We start from the raw sequence: 27,209 nt of genomic DNA, 5'->3' as shown, positions 1-27,209 counted from the left end.
ACATGACCTTTAAAGGTCCCTTCCAACCCAAACTATTCCATGATTCTGTGAAATTGATGCTCATATGAGGCTACCACTGACTTCAGACAGATGAGCAACAAATTTGGGGCCATGATGTTCCTCCATCCCTGGCAAGTCGGATTGGGATATTGTGTATCTTTATGCCACTTGGGCACACCTCTCTGAGCTCACTTGCTGATGTTAGTGGCATGTCAGCAGGCCACAAGTTCAGTTTGGAAAGCCTACAGCTGGCCAGCTGTGCTCTCAGAAATGACACAAAGAATTTCTTGCATGGATCTAATAAGATATGGAGAAGATTGAGGAAAAAGCAAAATACGACAAAACATACCTTTGCTTCACTGTTTCAAATACAAGCTTTGCTGGTAAATAACAACTTGGGACAAGATAAATTTCATCAATACACATTAAAGGTGAAGCGGCAATCTGTTTCAATCACTGTTTTAACACATATTTTATTATTTGGTATGGGATAGGTAGAATCATCCCATGATGCACTACAGCAAGATCTACCACATTTACCACCATAACAATGACTTTGGTAAGAAATTAATCTACTGCACCCTTGTTTTCATTTGTAATATGGCAAATGCAGTTTGAAAATGGAAATAACAGATTCAACAGAGTCAGGATCATAACCATGGAAACAAAGAAAGATGGAGAGCAGAGAATCACTGAATACTATCAAGGCCTTTGTGGTTCTTGGGCAATAAATTACATTGCAAACCACAGCTTGGTCTTATCACCACTGATTAGGGAAATTTCATTCTCCAAATGGAATAAAATTCCAGAAAGAATACATGAGACAAAATATTTCAACATAGGAATAAAATGCCTCAAAGGGATTTCTGTCTCACAACAGTTGCTCTAGAGAAAAGATATCTGTCTGCACTAAAACTGTACTTATTTCTTGCATATGCAATTACATATTCATGTCTGCATTAAAAGCAGCAGGGAAGAATAATATTATTCAGAAAATTTCAAGACAGTCTGTGAAACTCTAAGAATTAGGTTTTAAGAACAGCAGAAATGATCTTCAAGAGACACTGTCAAGGTCACTGGAGCTTAGGTGTAACAAATATCTTCTTCCTAGCTGTTCAAAAGTTTGCTTGATTTCTAACGTACATGCCTCAGGGCTATTACTTTTTCTGTAGTAGCTTAACATTTATAATAGCTCTATATGGGACAAACCCTCAGTATAGTAAACTGTAGTATATATATAAAATTTACTTTTGCCACTGAAAAGCCTCATAATTCTGGATTTATGAAAGGAAGGGCTGGTAGATAATATGCATCATAGCACTGGGCCCCAGTGCATTTTTACCCCTTCATATTCTCTATTCCAAGTCATTAAGCTGGAGGAGCAGCCAAAGATCCATCGCAGCAGGTTTCAGGGCCACCAAATCTGCTTCCATTGTCTCTACCTAGCACAACCTGCTGTGGCACTCCTGCCACTGCTTAGCAATATAAACCTCAGCCATTTGTATGACTGCTCTGCCCAGGGCACTCTTGCAAGCCTTCAGAAAACACACTCAGTTTTTCAAGGACCTTTTGGACTTCCATGATTTTCATTCCAAGGCTGAAAACAGTTAGGAAAGAAATTTCAGCTTCCCAAACATCATTAGAATAATCAAATCATGTACAAACTAGAAGGACATTAATGGTATATTTCTGGTATAATAAGGAATATATTTGCATCCATCCACAGAGTGAATGAGATTTTAAAAAAAAAAACAAAACCCTCAAAAGCCTGGCTAACAAATAGCCATGTAGTGTTTCTTCCAACTCCAGTTGAAAAATTCAGACTTAAGGCTGGCAGAGCTGAAGAGACATACCTGAACTATGGAGGAGACAGGCCTTACAGTACCATGTAATATAGCTCCTCAGAAAATCTATTATGGCAGAGAAAGGATAAAAGGTAACAGAAGAGGAAGATGACTGTGCTAACCAAGGAACTTGTGTGTTTTTGGGATCAGAGAAGTAGTGAGGCAGAACTGAAGCAAGGTTTGTTTCCATGCTAGCACCTCTGTGACCTCCCTTGGCAGATTATTCCAATGTCTGATGGGACCTCAGTGTTTGACCATTTTCCCTAACGACATTACTTGTTCAGTGTCAGTGTTTTATATTGCCCACAGCTCATTTGAATAGATCCTATGGTTTGGGGTTTTTTTTGAAAGTGTGTATGATACAGTAATTATAAAATTTCCCCCCTTAGTCATCTTAACGGTTTGTCAGAAAATAGATGAATACCTGTGTAAATATATGCATTCTTGCATGAGCAAAATTTTGTATGTGCATGCAAAAGTCAATTTGAATGCACAAATGACTATATATGCATTGTATGCTTCTTTCCCTACACATATGTACACTCACATATCACATGCAAGAAAGTCTATTTTCTGACTAATAATCTGGCCTCTCTTCTCATAGCTATTTTCAGAGATCTAGGCTCTCCTGAACATAAGATGAAAAATATATTTTTTAATCCCCTTTTAATATTACAAGTCACTTTTAAATAATCACCTGCTCTTTATCAATACTGAAAGATGTTAAAACCCAGAAAACATTCCAAACACAGGCATTAGTTATGTTTTTCCCATAGTTACTCCATAGCTATGGAACAGTTACACTTGTTAATCTGAATCAATGAGTCTCAATGCTATACCCACAACTGAATTTAGAGAGGAACTCTCTATCTAGATTTTAAAGTAGACTTTATTTTGTTAGTGTTCACCTTCTTCCCTCTTCCCTGTATTTTTCAAAGTGAGTGCAATCTCTTCTAGCTTGGCAAGTATCCAAAATCACCTTTTCAGCATTTGAAGTTTAGTGCCCTAGATTCCTTTACCATTTCTAAAGTTGCATAATTAAAAATTATATTGTGTGTGTGATCTTTTTCTCCAGCCTAGAAATATATATATATATATATCACACTTTACTTTCCAACTAATAAATCGTTCAATTTTAAGAGGACAAGTAAGAATTTCAGTATGATCTTGCTCAAAGATATCTACACAACAACAAAATCCAAACACTTGGAAAATTTATGCAGCTGGTACAAAACAGCTGATGGATCATAAACATAATGTAAATATATAAGGTATACCCTTTCTAAGTGTATTAAAGTTATCAGTAAAAGTTGATAGGACCAGGTCACTGGGGAAGATGTCTTAGAGAGAGCAGACTGACAACATGAAAATAATAGGGATGCCTGTAACACAGACTACATATTATCTGAATTCACTACCATAAAAAAAAAGAGTTCAGAAAAAAACAAGCATACAGAACTACTAGGCTGTAGGAATCAAATTTGGTAGAATAAAGAAAGTTGGCATATACAATATGGAAAGAAGTAGTATGAAAATCTGACATTATAGAAGCAGCCTGAAGAAAAATGAGAAAAGGTGTAAATAAAGATGTATAAAATCACCCTAACAACTATTAAAGAGCAAGCAGCTCTCTTGAAAATTATACAAAGGAGTACTCTGAAATAATCTGAAATCACTACTAAAACTGAAATATCCAACTAAAATACCATTAAAAGAAGCAGAAAAGGAGAAAAGGAACAAAACAACAGGAATTAATAAAATAGGAATGGCTTTACAATATAACAGCAGTGAAATAATTACCAGAAAGAAGCTGCACTGAGAAGGTAGAAGGTATTTATATCAGCAATGAATAAAAATATCTGACATGCTAAATGCCTCCTAAGAAGGACTGCCGCAGCAAGAATACTTACAAAAATAATAAAGGCCTCATAAAAATACCTATTGTCAAAGGGATGGTACATCTCGACCATGAAAGGAAAACAGCCAATAAACAGACTAGATGTGAGGAATCTGGGACTTACTAGATGTAGGCATAAAGTGAAAATTATTTTGGAATTGTGCATCTTGATTTGATAACTGTATTACCAAAACACTGATGAATACTGAGCAAAGCAACAAAAATTACTGTGAGATGAAAGGCCAAATACTCGTGAAAACAGGAAAAGAGCTACACACATGCAACTCAGCTAAACACCGATTAAGGCTGTCTGCAACTACCCAAGGGTTGTGGAACCTGACTGGAAAGCAGTTAGTTACAGTATTAAATAGGCTTCAGATAGATAGTAATGGGGTTAATTTGGGGTTTACACTTCCTGCAGCAGTGCAGAGACTTGTAAGTCAGTGAAGGCACTAGGTGCAACCTGGCCACACCTCCAGAGCAGAACTGGGCAACAGGGTAAGCAAGCCAGCATGCCCCGCTGGCTGGACCCTTTCCAGGAGAGGGGCTGGCTCAGGCATCCCTCTGCCCATAGCTACTGCATTACAAGGTTTCCATTCTCCAAGAAATGTATTAAGAAAAACTTCCCCATATGATGACGCTATATCCTACCATTGCTCCTAGAAAGACATTCACAAGGGCTAGCTAGCTTTCTCTTACAGTTGTCAATTCCTTTGGGTTCTTTCTGCATAGCTACAGAGAGAGAGAGGGAGATACTTCTCCAAGAGTGGACTCAGAGGAGCTACCTCAGGCTCCTGTTCTGGATGGGCAGCCCCACTTTCACTACCTACACAGGGAACTTCAGAAATGCATCTCACTGGACTAAAAGTAAATGCATTAAATGTGACGGACAGCAATTCTGCAATAACAGAGGGGACTTTTTGACATCTAAGTTAGGATTCAGCGTTGAGCCCAAAGTTTTGGTTTTTTTTTTTTAAAAATACCTTTGTAAACTATCTAAAGAAAGAAAGAAACAAGCACCTTGATCATATTTACAGGCAAATCAAACATTGTAATTAGGAATGTGCAAAGTCAAAAGATGCAAATCAATCTCAAAGGATTTACCTTAAAATTATTCTCTTGTACTGTTCAAGCACAACATTAACTGCACACATTCTCAGCTGAAAAGCTGACATTTGGTGAACTGTAAGTATTTTCATCCAGAGGAAGACAAGAATAAGTAAAGTATTTTTGCTTGGCTTTTGTAGTTCTGCGTGTGGGGCTGCTATTTACATATTTTTGTTACTTTAAAATAGAAATACTTGATTATTACGTAGGAAGATGTAAGTACATCAATTTACCTAATCATGGTGTATTTCTTTCACCCAGGAAGCTGTTTTTTCAAGTATCTTCAGTTAATATATTATTAATCAGAAATCCTTTCCTCTGTCTTTCACCACAAAATCCAGTGGCCATTGGCAACACAGGACTGTAGCAGAGTTCACACAGAAACTACAGACAGTATATACCCAACTGAAATAATCTCTTCTGATCAAGGTATCTTTAGGAACACAGGAAAAGAATTCAAACCAGGCCTCCAACCCTCTCATGGGTTTATGTGACCGAACATGAACATCTTCCTATGCATTAAATCTATTCCTGACACTTACCTTCACAGAAACAATGACAAGACAATATTTTCAGTGTGGTTTTTATGTTTGTATTTCAGCCCCCAAATGTTGCATCAAGTAATCTCATGTCTCAGAAAAGCAAAAACCTAGAATTGTCAAACCAAGTTTTCTCTGAATGTTATGCAAACTGCTACTTACAATCCGAGGTTTGAAGGGTGGCTTGATTTTCCTTTGTTCTAGAAGAACCCAGTCAATTTCCTTGAAAAATGGATGCTGCTTAATTGCATCTTCCCCGTTCTGTGATGCCACACAGCCAAGTCGCTTATTGGGGTTTTTTGTCATGAACTGCAGCGGGCGGAGGGAGAGGAGGAAAAAGTTAAAACATGAATGGCAATGGCTGGAAACCATTTGCAGTTCAATTACGCATTCCATTTCTTAAAGTCTAGTTTTTAGAGACAGTCCCCTTTCAGGAGGTTATTTTTTCTGCAAGAGCAACAAGGATGCCCCTCCAAATTTCAGAGGTTCCAGCCAAACTAGAAGATTCAGAGACTCCGAAGTGTAAGTTTCCTGCAGGAAGCTCCTTCAACTGATTGCTGAAATGTTCTAATTTCATCTGGCTGGGAGTGCTACAGGAACAGCATTTCTAGTTCCAGCTTTGGCTAAAAATACTAAAGGAAAGAAAGAAAATATTAAACCCTCCAGAGACACTTCCAAATAGATGGTCAGGATAGCTCTTATTTTATCTTATTTGCTTTATCTTAACTGTTAATTTGGGGGATAGGGGCTACATATTATGATTACTGTTGTTTATTTTCTTTGGGTACGTAGGTTGCATAATCATACACTCCATTCAAGCAGACACATGAAAAGCCCTAACATCATTACTCATTTCTAGGATTTTATTCTAATATGAGTAAGAACAGCACCTGCAGGTATGTGAATTATAAGCATTCTGTCCATACGTTTCAGGAAATACATAGAGTGATCAGCACCAGCAGAAAGCTTCCCTTGAGAAACTCCATGACATAACTTCCACCTTCACTTTTGTCTTTAGTACACCATTAGTGGCAGCAATTGGAACTAACTGGTCTCCTTTGGTGTGGTAATTTTTAAACTTCTCACTTTTAAACTCACTATTCCTTTCAGCAAAAAGCTGTAAAACCGGTGCAAAACATTGATATCAAATGATGGCAGCTGATAGTATTTTTCCTCATTTTGCTCTGTTATTTCTTCCTTCTTTTATTAGCAATTGCTCTACTTATTTCCTAATGCATGTGGACACAGAATCCTTGCAATTCAAGTAGCAATGAAGGCTGTTCTTATACACACATGCACACTCGTATTATAGAATTATCCCAAGCTTTTCTATAACTTCATATTCAGCCATTATTATAACATTTTTTAAATTAAAAGTGTACAAATGAAACAAAATGTGGTAATTGTTCAGTGCCTTTTTAACCTAGGTACCACATTATACTATACATCTGTAGGAAAAAAAGCTTAAAAAAAAAATCACTATAATGCATACCCTTGCTTTAGTACTCCAGTTATTAGATAAGTAGCTACTGAAGCCCTTAAGATGGTTTTAGATAGCTAGATCAACCATTCACAGGAGAATACCATTGCTATCATTTTAAAGATATAACATAGATCAGTGAGGCAATTCTCTCTGTGGTTTCTGACACACACGCACTGCTCCAAAGACGACCCTTCTCTTTGGTCTTGTGTTCAACTGCTCTGCAAGTTCTTTTGCAAGTGGACAAGTCATATCTTAACTACACGTCATATTTTCTATGGGCAGGAGAAACAAATGTTTTGAAAGGATTACTGTGCTTTGGTGAGGTCTCTTGGAAAACCACAAAACACATTCCTACATTCCTCTGCTTTATTTCACCTCCAGGACTGGAGCAAGCAGGCCAGGAACCAGCAGCCACACATTTTGCAGAAACAGAACACGGAAACTACAGGATATGCTTTTTGTACCACATAATCCAGGTATCAAAGAAGTAAAATCTGATCCTAGTATCTGCCATGTTTTATCTTTGTTTTAAACTGGGGGCAGGAAAAACATCCGAACATGTCATTTTTAAGAAGCCCAGGACATGAAAATATGACTAGATAGTACAGTTTAGTACTGTACTTCACAAACTTCATGAAACTTGGAAATGGATGAGAACAAATTTTAAGAATGCATACTTAAAACAAATTAAAAAAAATCATATGCAAATATGATGAAATAATCTCAAACTTCTGAAGTGGGCATTTAATTCTATAAATTTCATCCCCTGCAATAAATATTGATTTTTTTCACCTTCTTTTTCTGAAGCACAAGCTGACATTTATTCCTTGTTTATCAACAGCATCAACAATGATGCAACTGTCAGGGCAGAGACAGCTGTTAACTGTACTGTGTTGAAGAGATGGTTGCCAATGGAGCTAACAGCCATAGCCAGAAGTGTTGCCTTTTTATTTTCCCGTATTAAGGCAGGAACCTCCTTTTATGAAAAGAGGAGCCTTTTACGATCAGAGTTCCTACTGACTTAAATGACAACAGGACAAAAGGTTGCTGAGATAGCTATGCAACTTGGGGCCCAAATCAAGGATCATCAGGTTCCCAAAATTTTGCTTCTTGAAATAAATGGCACAGCTTAAAAACAGAGTTCTGCTTCTGCACCCAGAGAGCTCTGTCATCTGGGTATGCAGGGAACACACACTGTAGACGCAACCTCTCTCCATTGCTTGCAAAGAAGCACAGAGCTAATTTCAATGAAGAATTGTTTTCCTTACCACACAGGAAAGAATTTTAAATAGCAATTCCTGTCAATTCACAGAAACAGGACTAATAAGATCTGTGGGATTTCACGGGATAAGCAACGTGCTCCCTTGTAATACTGAGCTATAAAATTATCCTCCTTACAGTTTTCCTGTTATTTCCAACAAAACACTTTCTTCAGAAAATAAGAAAACATTGTTACTTAATACAAGTGAACATCTTCTTATGAAACTTTCCTTACATGCTGCTTGGAGGAGTGTAAAAATACAGTTTCTAAAGAATAAAACCTATGCCTCAAAGCACAATGTGAGGAAATGAAGTGTTCCAAAGTTAATCCCTTGCTACTATTCAGCAGTAAAATACATAGATGCCTCTTTCTTTCCTCTGTTTTTCCTGTTCTTCATTTAACAGAATGTGGACAAGGATCAGATGAAGAACCCAAGTTTCAAAAGTGTTTCACACCATAGCTGCACAGACAGCAGGTTGCTAAATGTAAGGAAATATTTTCTTTTTATGGTGTAAGCTGGCACAGGTCCATTAAATTATAACAATTTATGCCAGTGAAGACATCTTGCCCAATGAGGAATAATCTATTATTACAGTGCGAATCTATTTAATGGATGCAACTCTCTTTTTAAGGTTTATAATGGAATTAAGGATTAACTTTAGACATAAAAATGTGCAAAAAAAAAAAAGCTACAACTACAGCATAATACAAACCACTATGCCTACTATCAAAATGTAGACCCAGGAAAACAGCCTCTTGAAAATATATAGCGAAGTCAGCTTTAAAAGAAATCAGAAGGTTTAACACCCTTGTACTTAGATTCACAAAAATACACAGCTTACACCTGCAGCCCATTTCTGTGTCTGCATTTGTGTGTGGTTAATGAATGACACATATAACATTAACAGTTAGACATCTCACTACTTGCACCACCAATGAGTTAACACCGTAAGGCTCTGACGGTCAAATATGTTTCTCCCTCTCCTCCATAAAACAAATACCTTTTTCTAATAGTTACAATGGCTCTCATACTACACACTTAACCAAGAGTTATCGGTTAACTTTTCCCCTCCAACAAATCTTTCCATGATTCAGAATAATAGAAACGTCAGTTAACGTAGATTCACTGAAGGAGCCTGTGGATGGCATAGAAACAGATCTTACAGACTGTGAAACCAAAACACTACAGAAAGTCTCATGGACTTCAGTGAAATTCAGATGCAGATATGAACATTGACAACAACCCTTTCTCTACAATACACCAAAATAACCCCTGAACCCTGGATATCAGCCTGAATTCTGCAGCTTAAGTCCATACATTTTAATTGCTGAACTGAAAGTAATTGAAGGGTCTGGAAACAAACACGGATGCATGAAAGTATCATGTCAGCTAAAAAAAGTCATCAGAGAGCTATCTGGGGGGAGAAGGGAGAATATGTATAAAGGTCAGCTTTAATAAATCCTCCATGTTCTCACTACAGTGAATGGAGCAAAAGAGATACTCCAGCAAACAATTCAGAGAGGTTAACTTTGACTTCTGCTTTGAATCATCTGCTAGAGCATCTCTCTCTCAGCTAGAATGAGCCTGAGGATATTTTTAGTAAAAGATCAAGATGAGCATTTCTGCAGAATGTGTTACCTGTCCACTGGTGTTAAAATCAGAATTTGTTCAAGTTTTATATATAATTACAAAATGTAACCCTGTATGAAGATCTTTGCAGGTCTTTACACTACCAGCTGCCCTCTTAATTGAAAGTCTCCCTTATTCCAGATGCTGAAAGAAAAATAGAAGTGGAAAGGTAGAAATTTTCCACTTTCAAGAAGGTGGAAAACTGGAATAAAAAACCAGTCATTTTTTTAAGCCAGAAATCCTCCTCAGGTTTTCAAACTATGGGGATTGGCATACTGCTTCTTTTTGTTTTGCTTTTTATTTTAGTATGATACTAGAACAGAAGAAAGAATTTATGTCAGTGTCACGTTAAGTAAGTAACCTGACTTTACGTTAAGTAAACCTGACTTTAGAAAGGTAGTCTAAAAACTGAAGTGGCCCACTGGCACATTTTGACTGATTAAAAAAATAGTGGCATTTGGTGACACACTTTTCTGTCAAGTCACTACCCATATTGAAAAACACCAACCAGGGCAGAAACAATTACACTAGAGTAAGACTGCTTATCAGAGTGTTGTGAGAACTACAAAATAGAACATGCAGCTTTCATGTTCTATTTCAACCCATCTTGGTGATAGGGGAAGAAAGGCAGAGGGACAGGAAATTTTATAAGTGAGTTAAATAAAAACACTGTTTCTTTAATTACGTAGTGCTTCCCCCACTCCAGTGAACATGCGGCATATAAAGTGTCAAAGTGATAGCACAGTTCTAGTTGATTGGGTTTTCCCTGAAACATGAATCTGTGCTACACAGATTTAGACAGCGTACAACTGCATGGAATACAAACATTCTGTTCCTTTCCCACAAGCAGTGTAATTTATCCCAGGCCCCATTATCCTAACAGTGGCACTCTGAACTGTGCTTGAACTCCCAGTGGTGACTGCTCTCAACAACTTTTGGCAAATTCAGTTTTAATCAAGGGAAATAAAAGAAACGCAGCCCCCCAAAAAAACACGAAGAGGAGGAGCAAAGCAAGTAATGGAAGACTCACTGCTTTTAAAATGCTGACGGCTTCTTTACTGAGCCAGACTGGATACAAGACATCATCGTGAAGGATGGATTCAAAGAGATCATCTTCATTGTCAGCTTCAAAGGGGGGTTGCCCAGCCATCATTTCATACATGAGAACACCCAGAGCCCACCAGTCTACTGACGGGCCATATTCTAACTCCTGGAGGATCTAGTGTGGAAAAGGAGACTGGAATGAATAGACAAGTTAGACAACACTCTCGGCTGCACATTTGCTGTTTCAACATGATACACCCCTTCTTTCCCCAGTGCCTAAGCAGGACTAAATCCCACACTGATTTCGGTAACAGCAGGCATGGTTTCTTACCCATGCAATTTGCACTAACACAGCTAAGCGTCAATGCGTAGTTGTTCTCAGAAGTACTGACTGAGTTTATCAGTCCCCTGAGTAAAAGAGTATGCTCGTGAGCAAAAGAGCTGTATATCCTTCCAAACTGTTTAAAGCAGGTCACGCTATAGGGGAAAAAAAGATCACATATACAAAACAGATTGGTGGAAAATGTGAAACATTTCCTTGTCTCTATCTTGAATAAAAACAAACTGAAGCAGCTTGTAATGCTGCACAGAGATCATCTGAGAGATTTATTCTAGTCCTTTAGGTAGGGCTGAAGGAAGCCAAAAGCATTTTTGTTCAAGTTCTTTTTACAGCATTAAAATGCTGTACGATATACATGGCTGTAGGACCCACTTTAATTGCCCTTGCTTTCAGAAAAACTGGCTACAACTTTTCACATGGCACAAGTTCAACCTTGTAGCAAATACCTTTAGTGGGGAGTAGTAGGTTAGCATGATGGAGTTTTATTGTACTACTTGGTGTTACAGAACTAGTGTTGTACAAGGAACAAGCTTAATTCTTGGCTCCTCTTCACTGAAGAGAAGTCTGTAGTTTGGCTGCAATGTTTCAGCACGACAGGCGACTGGGGAAAGTAGAGTGGGTGACTGTTTAAGGTGAAGCTGACTGCCTTAAAATGAGTTGGAATGCCAACAACTCTGCCACCTCCTTAAACAACACTAGTGTTACCATCAGAAGGCTTGTGGTGAACTGCGTGAGCTTAGTGCTGTGTTTGGGAATCACGATCAATATAAAACCAAATTCAGTCTTAATATAAAAACACAAATGAGTTTAACATTTGAATACAGAGGTCTGGACCCCAACTGGATTCTTAGTTGAATGGATATTACTTTTTATAGACATTAATAACTGAAAATGATACACTTCAAAAGTGTACTTTTCAAGCGTTATGGGCACTCTTTGGAACTCAGATATTGCTAAAGAAAAGCAAATTGAAACATACTACCATGATGTAAGAGAAATAGAAGCAGGACATAAACTTCTGCAATTAAGATGACAAAATGGAAGCCTGAGCTACTGACTTCAGCGAGACCAGGATTTCATGTAGAAGTTCCTGGGATCTTATTACTGCTTTGTTTTCAGTAATAATTTTCAAAGAATTTGCCAAAGGACTCAATTAGTATACTGAATCAGAAAAGAATTCATACAAAACCAAAACCACCACACTGGTATTTATTTTCTTTTAACACCAGAATACTTTTCAAACTCCATAAAACACACATTTCTGTTAGGGTAGTTATAAGATGATTTGCACCTTACCAGTTGTGCTAGCCTGACAGCCATGAACACTAACAATATGGATTTCTAATTTATTGTCTCTAACAAATAATAAACTAACATTTTTCCCTGCTGCAAATTTATGGTTGATGAAAGACAAACCAATGAAACTTTTACGTTAAAGCAGCACACTGAATCTTCAGCAGAAAGATGCACAGGTTACTAACTAAACTGAGCAGATGAAGTCTGCCTAGCAGACTTACTGTGCAATATTGATTCATTTTAGGCACTTGGAAATACATCTCATAAGATTAAAATTTAGGATATGTAAAACCAGCACGATTCTCAGCCATTTCTTTTATCCAATGAATGCCTTGAAATGACTTTTGGATGTTGCCAACTGATATGCAGCATCTATATGAAAAGTTCCTACTTTTCTGTGCAAGTCTGTACTTTCTGTTCATCCACATGATGAGCAGTAACACAAACATAATACCTTTCACTCACAGATACTTTAAAGAAAGGAAAAATACTCCCACAAAGACCCTACGCAAAATGACACCAAACATATGGTCTCTTTCATATGAACATGCCCTTCTAAGTCTCATGAAAAATTAACATTTTTATAAGTACTAAAGACCAGTGCTGGCAGTACTCAGTTGCATCTAGCACCTTAAAGGCTAGTAAGTGTCTTCACAATGATGCTGAATCAGAAGTGAGTGTATGGAGAAGAATATCCTTAAGTTCAGGGAACAAATAATAGAAAAAACACACTTTGTCACTCCTATCAACATGGAATAGTGCTTGTGAGCAATACAGTAACCAATTTCTGCAAGATTACCCAGGAGAAACGGCAGCAGAGTCTAGTCTGTATCTTTTACTGTTTTCATCTACATGTAAAAAGTGTCTAAGATTACACATTACAGTCTGATGAATGATAATATCTGTATTCTTAGTGCAGTGCAAAAAAATACCTCCGGAGCTATATAGTCAGGTGTGCCACAAAAGGTTGTGGTGGTCACTCCATTCAGAATCCCTTCCTTGCACATCCCAAAATCAGCTAGTTTACAGTGGCCTTCTGCATCCAGGAGAATATTGTCCAGTTTCAGGTCCCTGAAACAAACAGGCCCAAAATTAAATCAACTCTCAAATTCTAATGTGCTTTTGAATTTCATCATAAACTATAGAATATGACAAACAGATGGTTTCACAAACACCACTGAGGAACTGTTCTTCACGTGTGTGCATAAGAAGTTGGTAGCAGTCACTAAATAGACCTGGTTAAAGGCAACAAGGAAGCAGGCAATAACAAACACTTTGCAAGATCACGCCTTTACTCTCTCCATAGCAGCAAGAAAGCACAGCACATTCAGAAATGTTTGGAAAAGATCTCAGTCTCGTTTCCTACAAATCTAACATTCTGCCTATGTGAAATAGGTCAACAATGTCTAATGAAGCCATTCTCCATTTTTGCATTAGCACAAAGTAAGGAGTACCAATTTACCCATACTCTATCATATAGGTTGAATTCACAGGTACTTTCAAATTTGGATTATTTTGAATTGGATTCTTAATGTATACTAGCAATTCAAAGTTCAGATTGCAATGAGAGGGATGAAAACCAATGCTTTCATCTTTGGGAGCATTATTTCCTGCAGTTTAAACCTGCTCAAAAATAATCTCACATGAATATTTTGCAGTCATTGTTAAACAACACATCTTAGCAGCTGTCTCTGATCACTCGTACAAATGTCTTTGTGTCAAAACCACACAATTCTTTGGTTATTAAATTGGGTGAGGTCAAAAACAGGTTGAGAAAGGGATATCCACCTTTCCTGTCTTGCCCTCTGCACATTTTCAAAATATACCATTGATGGTTATTGCATGTTCCAACACAATGGATGCTAGGTACCATTTAACTTACCTGTCACTTGCCTTAGACTAAACTACAAAAGGATCTGGAAAGTCAGTGCATAAAAGAACCCTCACTTGCACGGAACCCCCCCCCCCAATTAAAAACATTTTATCATGTATAAATAATAAAATGAACATAAAACAAAGGCAAAAAATCCCACTTACATTGCATGGACCATATTAATTTTATACTTCTGTCTAGGCTTTATGTACCTCTGCCATGTATTAAAAATACACAGTAATAAATGAGGGTGTTCTATGTACGAATGCATACAGAGGTGAGAATCAAAAGTGAAACATGTTCTTAGGTGACTTTGTGGACACTTTCTGATTATAACTTTTTTCCTAGAAGAATTAGAGAAATTTCCATAGGTGGAACTGATGAGAAAAAACTGTGTGTAGGCAAGTTCTAAATCAGATAGAGGAATAAAGTCCCATGCCAGCCTCTGTAAACAAATTTCACCCCAAAAGCCTATGAAAAGATACAGGTTTTTTTGCATAAATCCTTTATGCCAACAAATTCTACCTGAGTGAGGGCCGAGAAGTCTTCACCTTACTCTGAGGATTTCTTTCAGAGAAATGTCTCCCTGTCAGTCCCCAGACTTTAGAACCACAGCCACTGTAACAGGGTAGAAGCATTTACACACATTAAATGATTAAACAACCCTTCCAGGGCTGCACCATGTCAAGAGTTTTTGTGGACATGTCCAAGGCTACAGTATGCTGGGATTTCCCCAGAAATGTTCTTTTCTCCCTATCAGTCCAATTTCAGTAGGTGTATTTTATTATTTTTTTCTTTGCTTTTTTTTGACACTTGTTCAAAATTTTTGAACATGCCGGCCCACCTGTATCTAACATATATTTCTCAAGCATGTGCACAGGACAGCATAAAAATCAGATATTTCTGAGACACAGTGGACTTATTACTCAAGGTCTGCATAATCACTGTACATCTGTGCAGTAAGCCTGACACTTCTTGGCAGGCCTGGATGACTTGCTGTGCATGTAGAGATCGGTTGAGCTGTGTACATGTTACAAAGTGGTTTGTGCATGCACAAGAAGTCTGACATGGCAAAACAAAGTCACATTTACCTCACTAACAGTAAATCCACTGTCTCCCACACAAACTACCTTTAACAGATACAGTTTATGTAGCTGAAGTATATACTGGCTGTAGAAATGTTCGTTGCAACCAATATGTTCTACACCAGGCTTTGCTATCTCCAGATCGGTCAGGCTGCTCTTGAAGGTCCTGAGCTGGTCACCCACGTAAGGCCCCTTGGAGCAGACTACATATTTCATCATTCCTTAAGGTCATCCTTTTTATGAGTTCCTAAACAACCCAAGATCCAGCTGGCTACAACATAATCCCCTACATCTAACTATTTAACCCCTCAAATAACCACCTCTTCCTATCCCTGGAAAGTGATTTGCAAGAATTGTCCAACATAATGCAAGGACAAATAGATATGAACAGCTCTGTGCCCCCCAAAGAAGTCAAATAAACAAAATAAAGCTCCCTGCTCCAAAAATCACATGCCTTCCTAAAATTGCTCTTCCAGTGAATTACAAGTGTTACAATCAAAAGACCTGCATTAAGACAAGACTATAACATCATCAAGTAGAGCATGATCAAGTATAACAACAGGATAAGGTTCTTGCAGATGGGAGAAGAAAATAAGCTTGTAGCTGTAGCTTTTAACCTTCCAAATGCAGTGTTATCTTGGATGTTCCTAAGCTAAGGAAGAATACAAGCTATATTTCAAAAAGTCAAGATGGTCAGATAAAGAAATCAAAGTATAATTACATCTGATGTAATCTTGGAACCACTTCCAGCCACCATCACAACAGACTAATTATGATAGTAACTGACGAAATTCAAGAAGCTGCTCAGAAAACTGGATCCACGTTAATTTGGAGTGGTAAGTGATCATCAGAAGACTCTTAAATGTTATCTTAACTCTGATCCCAGAAGTAGGACTTCCCAGTGCAGGCAGGTGACACACTGGAGCTGTTAGGACCTAAAATTGTTTAAGTTCCATTTAATGCCATTCATATGCTAGCCATGGAGTTGAATGGATATATAGTCAGTAACCCAAGAAGCTCCCAAGCTAAGAGAATAGTAACTCAACAGTAATAAAGCACTAACAGCAAGCCACAACGTAATGGAGAAGGACAGGATACTCACCATTGTCTTTATTTCCTTAAAGATATGTATTAAACACAGAAATTAGCAATAAAAATTTAACTTGACAGTGGAAAAAGAGAATGAATAAACTGAGCAAAGAGAAAACCACGAGGAGTCTAAGTATTAAATTCTGACTACCTGTAAAGACGGACAGTAAAATTTCAAGCCTACCTGTAAAAGCACAAGTCAATTTAACTTTCTTACCATTTACCAAACTATAATCCTACTTGACACAAGAAGAACATCTGGGACCCCTTCATCAAGGCAAAACAAAGCAGTGAAGCCTATAAGCCTCTTCAAAACTCTATTGGAGGCACTGAGGACATCAGCTTAATTACTCACGCAATAATGGAATTTAATACCAGTAGATTTTTATTATCACAAAGCACACCAAAGTTTCGAAAGAAATTTGGAAGAGGCTAAAACAACAGCAGCATGACTCCCATTAAAGTACAGGTGGGAGGTTAAAAGGTAAGCTGGGAGTCTGCCAAAGTGCCAAAGTCATAGCTAGCCCACAAGATTATCATAGTCCATAAAAGTTCTTGCACTGAAAACCATTCAAAACCATTCTGTCAATTTACAGTTGCCGATTAAAAAAATAAAACAACAAAAAAACCCCCAAACAAAAAAACATCACCAAACCCCCCTAATTGTGCAACTTTGGAAAAAGAAATCTTAGTTAACTAAATAAATGTAAGAGAATAGGTAACGTGCTATTTAACACCTCACAGGAAAAAAAAATAAAACAAAACAGAGAGAGATGAGGAAACAGCAGTCTCACTGAAAAAAAACTTTAAGTTTTAGTTTAAGATCTATATCTCCCTAGAACTGTTGTAGGAAACAGCCAGCTCTCCTACATCTCAAAAAGTGAAGTAAACAGCTATCAATCGCCAGAGTGTAAATTAATTGTCTATATAGAATGATCCATTCTGATCCATTCTGTCTTTTATTTAGTTCCTGGTATTAGCACCAGTTGTCTACCTCTAAATCAGAGCATACCAAATAATACAGTGTCAGATAGCTCAGTGACAAAGGTCTATTAAATTCTTCTTTTTCTCATTTTGCATTCTCTTTGTAGGAACTAAGAAAGTCATCTGTGTCTGACAAAATGAGTTCCTACAACCTGAGTAATTACACGCAACTGCAAACAACCTAACCAGTTAAGCCAGGAAAATGCCGAGATTGCTTGAATGCAGTAATGCTACATTAAGCTATTTCTCTCCTTTGTTTGTTTGCCAAGATACTTTGTACAGTCATTCAGTTGAGTTGAGCAGTCAATCGCATAAAATGTTGCTTTTGGGTTGGTTTTTTTTTTAATATTTTTTTTTATTTCTCTGAAAGCTTTAAACAGAAATTTAAGCTTTGGTTTGTATTTCTGGATACCTGCCAGCATCGCAATCACCTCAGAAGCTGTAAAGATTGGCAGGACCTCAAGAAAGAATCAGGATTAAAACAGTATGTTGGTGCAAGTCAGAACAGAAGAGCGGGCAGACTGCAGGTAACTTGCAAGAAAACTTCCATAACACTCATTCCTTCCTCCACACGCCAGTGCCATGAGACACTGACTGCCCTGGCTTCCTTCAGATGCACAGTGGACGAGCACTTCACAGGACTGGGTTCTTAAAGACTGACTCCCAAGAGTAGCCAGCGAGATAACTGCCTTGTGTGTGTGGCCCTATGTGTCACACGTGTCATTTAGATAACAGATAATTTTCTTGTTGAAAGTAAGACAATTAAACAGTCCAGATGGGTTTTGACCAGTAAAATCAGAAAGTCTGCCAAACATTACTAACAGTAGCCTTTGAACATAGTAAACATTAGTGACTAAATAAATGTGTATTTGAAGAACAAGATCAAGTAGCTGAGAAACATGATCACAAGCTGGTTTAAGCAATCACTTTACAATGAAATATCTCCACAGCATCTGCTTCTACTCTAACTGTTGAATGAGCAACAAAACGAGAAAGCATATACATTTCCCAGTGTAAGTCAGAATGAAGCATAATAATTATTATCGACAAATAACATTGGAAGCAAGAATATTTCTTTATAGGGTGAAAGTTCAATGAAGGACTGTACATTACTAAACATCTATAGAACATCAAAGAGGAAAGATCCGAAAGCAACACAAGGCTAAAGTACGTAGCTACCGAACAACCACTTTTTTTGGTGACTTTCAACTGCAATGAACCTTTCAATAGTGTATTTGAAATCACTGCCATTGCTCCCCTGCATGGGAAAATCACATCCTCTCTGCAGGCTTTAAATAGACAAGCTGTTCACAGAAGAAACCACAGAAGGTAAAAGGGAAACTTCCCCCAACAACACAGAAAACCATCAGAATCAATCTCTAGTTACTGCAGTTATTGAAATTCATAACTGAAGGCAATATGCTCATTATATCAATTAGCAATTTCAACGAGTAAGATGAAATTTTTTTTCTATTTAATTAAGGTGAGACTTCTACATTCCTAGAATTACTTTTTAACTTATTCAGTGGTACCCAAACTGCTTTTGAGACAAAGACGTTCACCTGCAACAACAGGTCACTCCTGTACCCAGTACAAATTTATTCTTTGCTATAATTTTAGTTAATGTTGCATTTTCAACATAAATTTCAATCACAAGCAGTAAATGTCACAGAACTTGGGTCATTTGTACCACACTGTCTGAAACAGTATTTTCTGGAAGACTGATAAATTCACCAAAATCTTTGCCTCACTCCTTCAAACACGTTGGTATCCTCAAAATATTGACAATTAATGTACTAGGTTACAATCTAAGCAAGATGGAGACATATATGGAACTGGTCAGAAAACAAAAAGAAACGTCAACAATTTTAATGTTCTGATGTTAGCTTCTTTAGTGATTAGCTCTCACCAACTTAATCTCCATTTCCATATATAAACTATGGCACAGATATATTAGGACTGTACTTCACTAGTGGATTCTTTTGTCGCTTTCAGTGTTTTAGTCACAACACATCAGCAAGGCTTCCCCCCTTCCCTGCCCCCAACAGATCAAAGGTAAATGGGAAAATCCAAACTGTAATATCTAAGCAAATGCAAACTATTAATATAATTTTTACCCATTTGAAAAACTGTATGGGAAAGAAGGAGCCGATAGTTTCTGATGTTAGTGAGCATAAACATGCAGTAATAACAGCTTCATTGGATGTCAGGTTCTACCAGTTGATGTGACCTCCCTTATCGACGGAATAAGAAATAGGAAACACACCGGACTGCTCATGCTTATGAATGGATTCATGACGGTAGGGCAGTTTTTGCTAGCAGGGAGGGAGTAGGGAGAAACCTGGGTGAGAAAAAGATGGTTCTGCTGCTTTTGTTATTGTAGGAGATCTCAGGAAGTTTTGCCTGTGTTTATCTGAAAGTCTTGGAATTTCTCTGCTTTGCTTTTATATTGACCCATTAAATAATTACTGGATTTCTGATACACATTTTCTTTGTCACTGTTACATTACTTGATATTATCGAAGAATAAAGATATTATCTATCACAAAAACTATAGCAGACCCGTACTCAGCAATATACAGAAAAATCTGCTGTGCAGATTTGAAAACTGCTACTTTTCAGCAGTGCCAAGTTTGGAATAAAGTGAACCCACCTTATACTGATGTGTATCAGTATGTATAATGGCTAGCAGCAGATTAATTAAGAGCACAGATTTGGTTTCAAATAAAGTCAGAGATACTATAGCTACTTTTCATGGAAGAAAACAGTGATAGTTCAGATACCAAGGGTAAACATTAGTGGGAAATGCCGACTTTTAACGTGACCATAGTGACGCTCTCTGTCAGGCATGTTTACTTTTAAAAACATACACTTCTACTTTCCTTATATAACACAACATCCATCACCCTGCCATCTGCACAAATATGTTGTGGACTAAGGGGGTGGCAGAGACGGGAGAAGGGATGTAGCAAAAGGCAGTTTGCTATCTACCCACCAAGGACATCAGAGGGAGATAAACACACGATTGCTACCTGTGGCTCTGTAAACCCTAGTTGTTACAAGGCAAAAGTATGGCTTGCATGATGTATAACATCACCTGCTCCAGCAATGTCTACCATTGAGAAAACTTTCAGCTCAGCAAGGTCCGGAGATGGAAAAGAAGGCCGTGTGTTCATCACACAGCCCTAAGTGTTTACTGATGTCTTAATGATGTATTGAACAAAGGTTTAATATTCATTTCCAGAAGCTTAAGGAAACCAATGACTTTTCTGGTAGCATAAAAACATTTTCTATAAAATAAATTCTCTATATGGCTTTTTAATGGCTTTGACCATAACTTTATTACCATTGTCTGTAGCAGCTTAGGACATTACAGTGCCTGATATGCTTATCTTATTATGCTTAGTTTCCTTAAAATAATGGGCAGACAAATAAATACATTGTACATAACAGCCTTCCTTTGTGTGGCTTTTCCTTTCTTACTATTTCCACACTTTTATTTGTGAACATAAGTGAAATATGTACAAGTTTAAATATGCATTATGTAAAACATTCTCAAAAATTGGCTAAGCACAGAGGGGAGTGGTCTCTATTTCTTTTTCAAGAGAGGGTTGCCTTTTACATTCACATCACACTGCTTTATGAACCTCATCCTTCCATGACCCCTACACCTGGGACCGCAATGATTTTTTCCATGAGCCTAAGGCAGGAATGGGATGTAGTGCTACAACTGTGCCGCTTGACTTAGCTTACTGCCAAAGCCTTGATTTAGACAAGCTTTGTGCTGGATCCCAGTGGCAACTCTGCCTTCCCACGGCCCGCAGGCCTGCAATTTTTGTACCAAGTAGGAACTGTCATGAACAGAGCTGGCTTCTTATTAGGCCTATTGTATAGGACAAACAATCTGCCTCAGAAACTTGCAGCTAAACTAGATAGCAAATGACTTTCTCATTTTGTAAGGTTTCTTAAGATTTTACAAACCATTTGTGTTCCACGCTGGGTGAAAACACAGACTGTTTAAAGCTTTTTGTGAAAGTAGCATGCGAATAGCCAATGGCCTGTTGCTCAGAACAGTGACTGGCTCTGAACCGAGGCTGAGCTGCCTGGTCATCCTGGTTGCCCACCACCCCCATGAGTGCCCCGATGTTGAGGCTACTAGCTGTTCTGTCAGGGATTTTCTTATTTCTTTCTCACTCACTGTCTCAACTTCGATTAAAAATACCATTTTCTAACTTTTTATTTTGAAGACTTTAGCTGAAAAATTCCTAACTGGCTCTATGTATTCAGGCTGGGAATGACAGGGTGAAATCTGTACTACCACTAATGATATTTACTGTTTCAGCCTCTGCTACAAAGCCCACGTGTTAAGTCATTGCTAAATATGTAATGTGATAAACCCTGTCCTCACTGACACCTCGGTGATCCCACTGAAGACAATAGAGGTCCCCAGGCTTAGCCAAGGACTGATTCAAGCTGTGGTATTCTACTCTGTGAGGTTCAATGCTTTGTGCTCTTATTTTTATATCTCAAATAACATAAAAATAAGATCGCGTATTGTAACAATAGGTTAGGTGGAGGACAAACTAGAAGTGCCTACTATGTATGTCTATAATCCTTTTAAACAAAACAATACCAAATTGTTATTTGATAAAACCACTTGATGAAAGACAGTGAAAGGATGGCGTGAAGCTAGAAAAGCTTGTCAGATTGTTTTGAAAACTCAATTCTGGAAAAATGTTACCAGAACCTTAGAAAGCAAATTTATCAGTAGACACATTAATTAAGCGTGGATCTGTTTAAAAGTTTTTCTTTGGAAACCAAAAGCAGTGGTTTTTTTTCTTCAGTGACCTTAGCAGGTAGGCTGACAAAGTCACTGTCATTTGAACAACAATGGAATACAAATTATGCAAACACAAAGGAAAAAATACTTGGGTTTCAGGCATAGTTTCTGTGCCTAACCAGAAAGACTGAAATTCTTTCTTCTCTTTCCTATTTTTGAGTGAAGCTTTCTTACACAGAATAGAAAACCATACAGCCAACAAATGCATGTCTATCCAGGTAGCACCTTCCGTTTCTGTAGCAGTTCTCATTCAGCTATCTCAGTGATGAAGCCTTGTAACTTTTAATAACCCACAATGAGGATATATTACTGCCTTATACAGATAATAGGAAAGACAGAATAAAAGGATATAATGTAATCAACCACAATTCCATCCATTTTTGAAATTTACCTTAAACATGAATGTAACTAGAGCTCTGAAACATTTTGCTCTGGTTTTATGGTAATTTTCTTTCCTGTATTTTCCAGGATTCTGATCCAGATTTATCCCACCAGACATTAGGGTTTAACTGAGGTACCATGGTTTGTCCCAGGCTCCTTCCATGGCCATCTCCACAGATATCTCCGAGAGGATAATTCATGGAACATGTGGGCTGCACAGCTCCCTAAAGAAGCCTACCCTTCTCCACCGACTGTAAATGCACTCCAGGACAAGCAGGATCCTGACTTGGAAGCTTCAGTTACGTTCCTGAAGTTAGGTGAGATGAATCTGAGCCTTTGTGTATATTCAGTATAAGCTGCTTCCCAGCTTCCTGTCTTCCAGCTAGAGATTTCATTCAAACTAGTTGTAAATCTTCCGTTTTTGTAGGAGAAAGCCAAATGAAGGCAGATTTTTACAAAAAGACCTGCATTCATTTGTCTTACTACTCATGGTGGAATTGCACCCCCCCAATTTGCTAGGCTTTGAAGTTATGCCTTGTAATAATTCTTAATTTTTCTCACTTGGGTCATATAGCACTCTCCCAACTGCAAAAACTCCCAACATGCATATCCATCAAAATGCCAGACATTTAATTGCTCTGTTTGGACATACCAAATAAAGGGCTCCAAAGCATTTATTATTCTGCATTGTTTCAGGCAATAGAAAGAGCATTCTAAAAAAAAAAAACCAACCCCCCCCCAAACCAACAGAAGAAAAGCTGCTACTGTAATCAGCCATGATTGAAGGCATTTCCTGTATTTTGCTATCAAACTGGTTGTTTTTTCCATTACACATTAAGTGAACTTTAGTAAGGTCAAGACACCAGAGAAAAACAGGATCAGAATATCTTTAATCAACTAAAGTTGAGTACTTCAGCCTCTCTCTTTCAGATGTTTAGTCCTGGATCTCATCCCACATCTCTACATTTCGTTCTTAAATCATAGATGCATAAACCAGGTCAGTTTTAATTTATGATTTAGATAGTTGTTTCCAATAGCATTTAACTTTTTAGCCTTATACTTCCCCTAGACTAAAGGTCAATCAACCTCATGCTGCGTAACAATACCAATATTATTTTAGTATGATATAAGTCCAACAGGGGAAACGAGTTTTCATTCACAATCACAATACTGGGCCAAAAACTTCCCTCAGTTGGAATACTATGGTTTCCATCATGCTGCCTATTAAAATCAAATGTAGGTGTTGAAATTACTATTAAACAAAAGCAAAGCTACAATAGCATAGGATAATTTGATCCAATCCTCTACATTGTCATCCTGCTGTCACACTGAATATAGACTATTTTAAGGTATATAGCATCCTTGTCCTGTGCTCTGACCCTATTCTTTTTCTAGAGAAAGTGTCTTTTTTTCTTCCATGAACGCCAAATGATATTCTTTTACTTGTTAATGTAACACAAATGTCGACACTTCCCTCAGAAAAATGACCAGTTCCAAGCATATTGTTGACTAGTTGAAGAAGAGAAAAGCATGCCATGTTTTCGCAGCAGATGCTAAGAAAACCCTGTGCTTTGGTCCAGCTCTGTTACATAAAAGAGAAGACCAGCCTGCCTGAACACTGTGGTAAGACTGAAAGCCGACTCATCATGCAACTTTATTATCTACCTACTGAACACAGATGTACAGAGTAGAGGCTACTCAGTGCTAGCAGATGGCCTCCAAAGCTCACCTTAAGTCCTGCTCTCCCTTGCCCCCCCCTCCCTTTTTCTAGCTTCAAAGCTTTAGTAAAGGTTCTCTTTTTAATTCAGCTGAGGTTATTTATCTAAAGAAAACTAATGACACTCACGTAAATCCCCATCTTTCAGCCAAGGGACCAGACCTTCAACATACTCAAAGATGAGAACACACAGTGAAGATGAAGAGCTCTTAAAATATTACAGTCTGCTTGTAAAAGGCAGCACAAATCTCAATAATGCTTATTTTGTGCTTCCAGCAGGAACAGACAGAACCACCATTAGATTCAGGGAAAAAACTGAAAACATGGCAATGCTGGGAACCTACTTTATAACTTGAATTGGTTGTCTTTTTCTTTCATTCCTTTGAATAAACTCTATACACTCTGTAAACTTTTAAAGAAGATGTTTAAAAAAAAAAAAAATTTAGTCTGGAAACCGAAACATGGGGTACACAATAAAATGGCCAAACACAGGTGATTGGGAGCATATTCTGAGCAAGCCATTAATGTGCCAGCATGAGCCAACATTCCAGTGCCTTTCTGTACTAGACAATGCCCTCTGCAGCTTTATGATGCCCAGAAGTGTAAAGCAGAAAGGTTCCTGAAAGTTTTTACACACTGTTTCTTCTTATAAAAGAAACAAATTTATCAGAATTCCCTTCCCTATGCTCCCAAGGGTGTCCTTAGCAGGGAACAAACACAGCTTCTAGCAGTAAGCAGACTCCTGTTAAAGCTCCATATCATGTTTCCACGGAGAAAAATGCTTTCTTAGTCAGAAAAAAAAAACCCCAAACTTCTGCAGTGAACTTTTGTACAGACACTGATTTTTTCCAACCTCACTTTGGACTCAGTTCGACCTGTTGCGTCTTTTTATGGAAAGCCTTTCCACAGAGTGGTGCACGTAATATTACACAGAATGGACTAAATAAATTATGTAGCATAAATGAAATGATGTAACTCAGCAAGAACGTTGCTTCCAAGAAAATGTCTACTTATATGGAATCACTAGAAGAAAGATTTTAATAATTTTTGCTTCTATTCTGATTTCAGTAGCATAGTTCACGTGCCTAAATATCTTTTTACGCAATCACGTGGTCTGAACTTGGGAAGGGTACGTAGGCTCTTAATTTAAAACCTTTTCTAACCCTGCTGTACTTATCAAGGATCAAAACAGCAGCAGCCAACAGCAGTTTAACAGATTTCCGCAGAAATTCTTGTAAAAACAGTGAGTTAAATCTATTTTGTTTTTTAACCTTCTCAAAGCATTCTGTTATACAGATAGATTTGTTTGTTTCAAAATTCTGTAGAGTTAACAATTTTCTATTATGTTTGATGGAAGATTACTGCAGTGGAGGGATTCTGGCAAAATGAAGAATCTTTATTATGTAGAGTAGAGTATGAAGAAGATGCCTGAAAAAATGGGAGTTGCTTGCCCTTCCTATGTTGATCTATACAAACAATAAACTCCTAATGCTGCTTCCAGACAGAGGTCACAGAAGCTTGTGCTTTGCACTGCTGGTTGCAACTCCAAACCTTGCTTCAAAATGTAATTAAAAAGGCTTATATATGTTAATACAGAAAGCTATATTTTACAAGATACTCTATTAAAATTATGATTGTGTAGCAAAATCACATTACTTTTGCCCCCCCAACCTCTGCCAGAAAGCTGCACAAACATTCCTAGAGAATCTTTTCTTGTGCGGGAAGTTTTAGCTCCAGCATTGTTTCAAATGTAGCTCCTCCAGAAAACACATACTCAGGAACACTACTTCGGCTGTAGTGCCAACATATAATATCATCACTTAAAATCTACTTATAGAATGCACCCCACTGTTTTTAATTAATATGAATGCAATGGAAAGATGACTCATGGGTTACTCACATGAAATAAAACATGGCATGACTTAGGAAATTTACAGTGTATTCACTTTTGTCAACATGAAGGTTAGCAGAGTGCTATACCAATTTACCTTCAGCTGTGAAGACAGAGAGGCTACCAAAAAGACACTAATAGTCCAGCCTAAATGAAAAGAGAGAGGCAATTCTGAATACAAGATTTGGGAGGCTAAAATATGATTTTAATCTCTAATATTTGGTACTTACTGGGTAGTCATTGCACGTAAATACTGACTTCAGTAGGATTATAATGTAAACTATTGACCAAAGTGGGCTGTTCTTGAACAATTTTGTCAGTATTAAAAAAAAAATTATTTTGAGCCTGAGGAATTATCTTTGTAACTTCTATGTGCCCAGCCACTAGGTCTTTCTCCAGAGACCTGCTAACCAGACTCTATGCTCTGACAAGATCAGTAATTATCCTATAAAACTCCCAGACAGTTATCTGGGCAAAGACTAGCAAGAAACCTAACTATACAGCTTACAGAAAATCTGTTTTACATAAAGTTTCATTAAATTATAATATTCAATAAAGTCTCTTTGCATCCTTCTGACAGCCTTAAACTGAGCACACTGAGTACAATTTAATTCCATTGTAAGATTGCTTTGCTCTTCTGGTGTCAGAAAGAGCTTTTACTGTAAATGAGAATCATGATTTTTAAAGAACCAGTCTCTTATACACCAGATAGCAGCCTCTATACACCCATGTCATGTCGTTATCACATTTATAATATATTTTTATTATGTATTATCACATTCTGAATACCAATTAAAAACGCATGAACAAATGGATCTCTGAGAAAGATTATCAAAACACTTTTAAAACAAAATAGGAGAGAAGTTGCAGAAGTTGTGCTATATCCCAAAGACATGTATACAGTGTAT

The 27,209-nt window shown here is 37.6% G+C and overlaps 1 protein-coding gene across 1 annotated transcript in view; it reads right to left on the bottom strand.

The window, feature by feature from the left end:
• The window catches only part of PRKCE (protein kinase C epsilon), a 320,579-nt gene that overhangs the window by 19,671 nt on the left and 273,699 nt on the right, over nucleotides 1-27,209 (bottom strand). The window contains exons 12-14 of the mRNA XM_052806142.1: nucleotides 13,374-13,512; nucleotides 10,792-10,980; nucleotides 5,550-5,696 (exon numbers count right to left, since the gene is read on the bottom strand). Of these exons, the coding sequence (XP_052662102.1) occupies nucleotides 5,550-5,696; nucleotides 10,792-10,980; nucleotides 13,374-13,512 (475 nt within the window). The remainder of the gene's footprint in view (nucleotides 1-5,549; nucleotides 5,697-10,791; nucleotides 10,981-13,373; nucleotides 13,513-27,209) is intronic.

Source organism: Harpia harpyja, chromosome 13, assembly GCF_026419915.1.
Source record: "Harpia harpyja isolate bHarHar1 chromosome 13, bHarHar1 primary haplotype, whole genome shotgun sequence".
Lineage (NCBI taxonomy): Eukaryota > Metazoa > Chordata > Aves > Accipitriformes > Accipitridae > Harpia > Harpia harpyja.
This window is presented reverse-complemented; position numbering and strand designations above follow the sequence as displayed.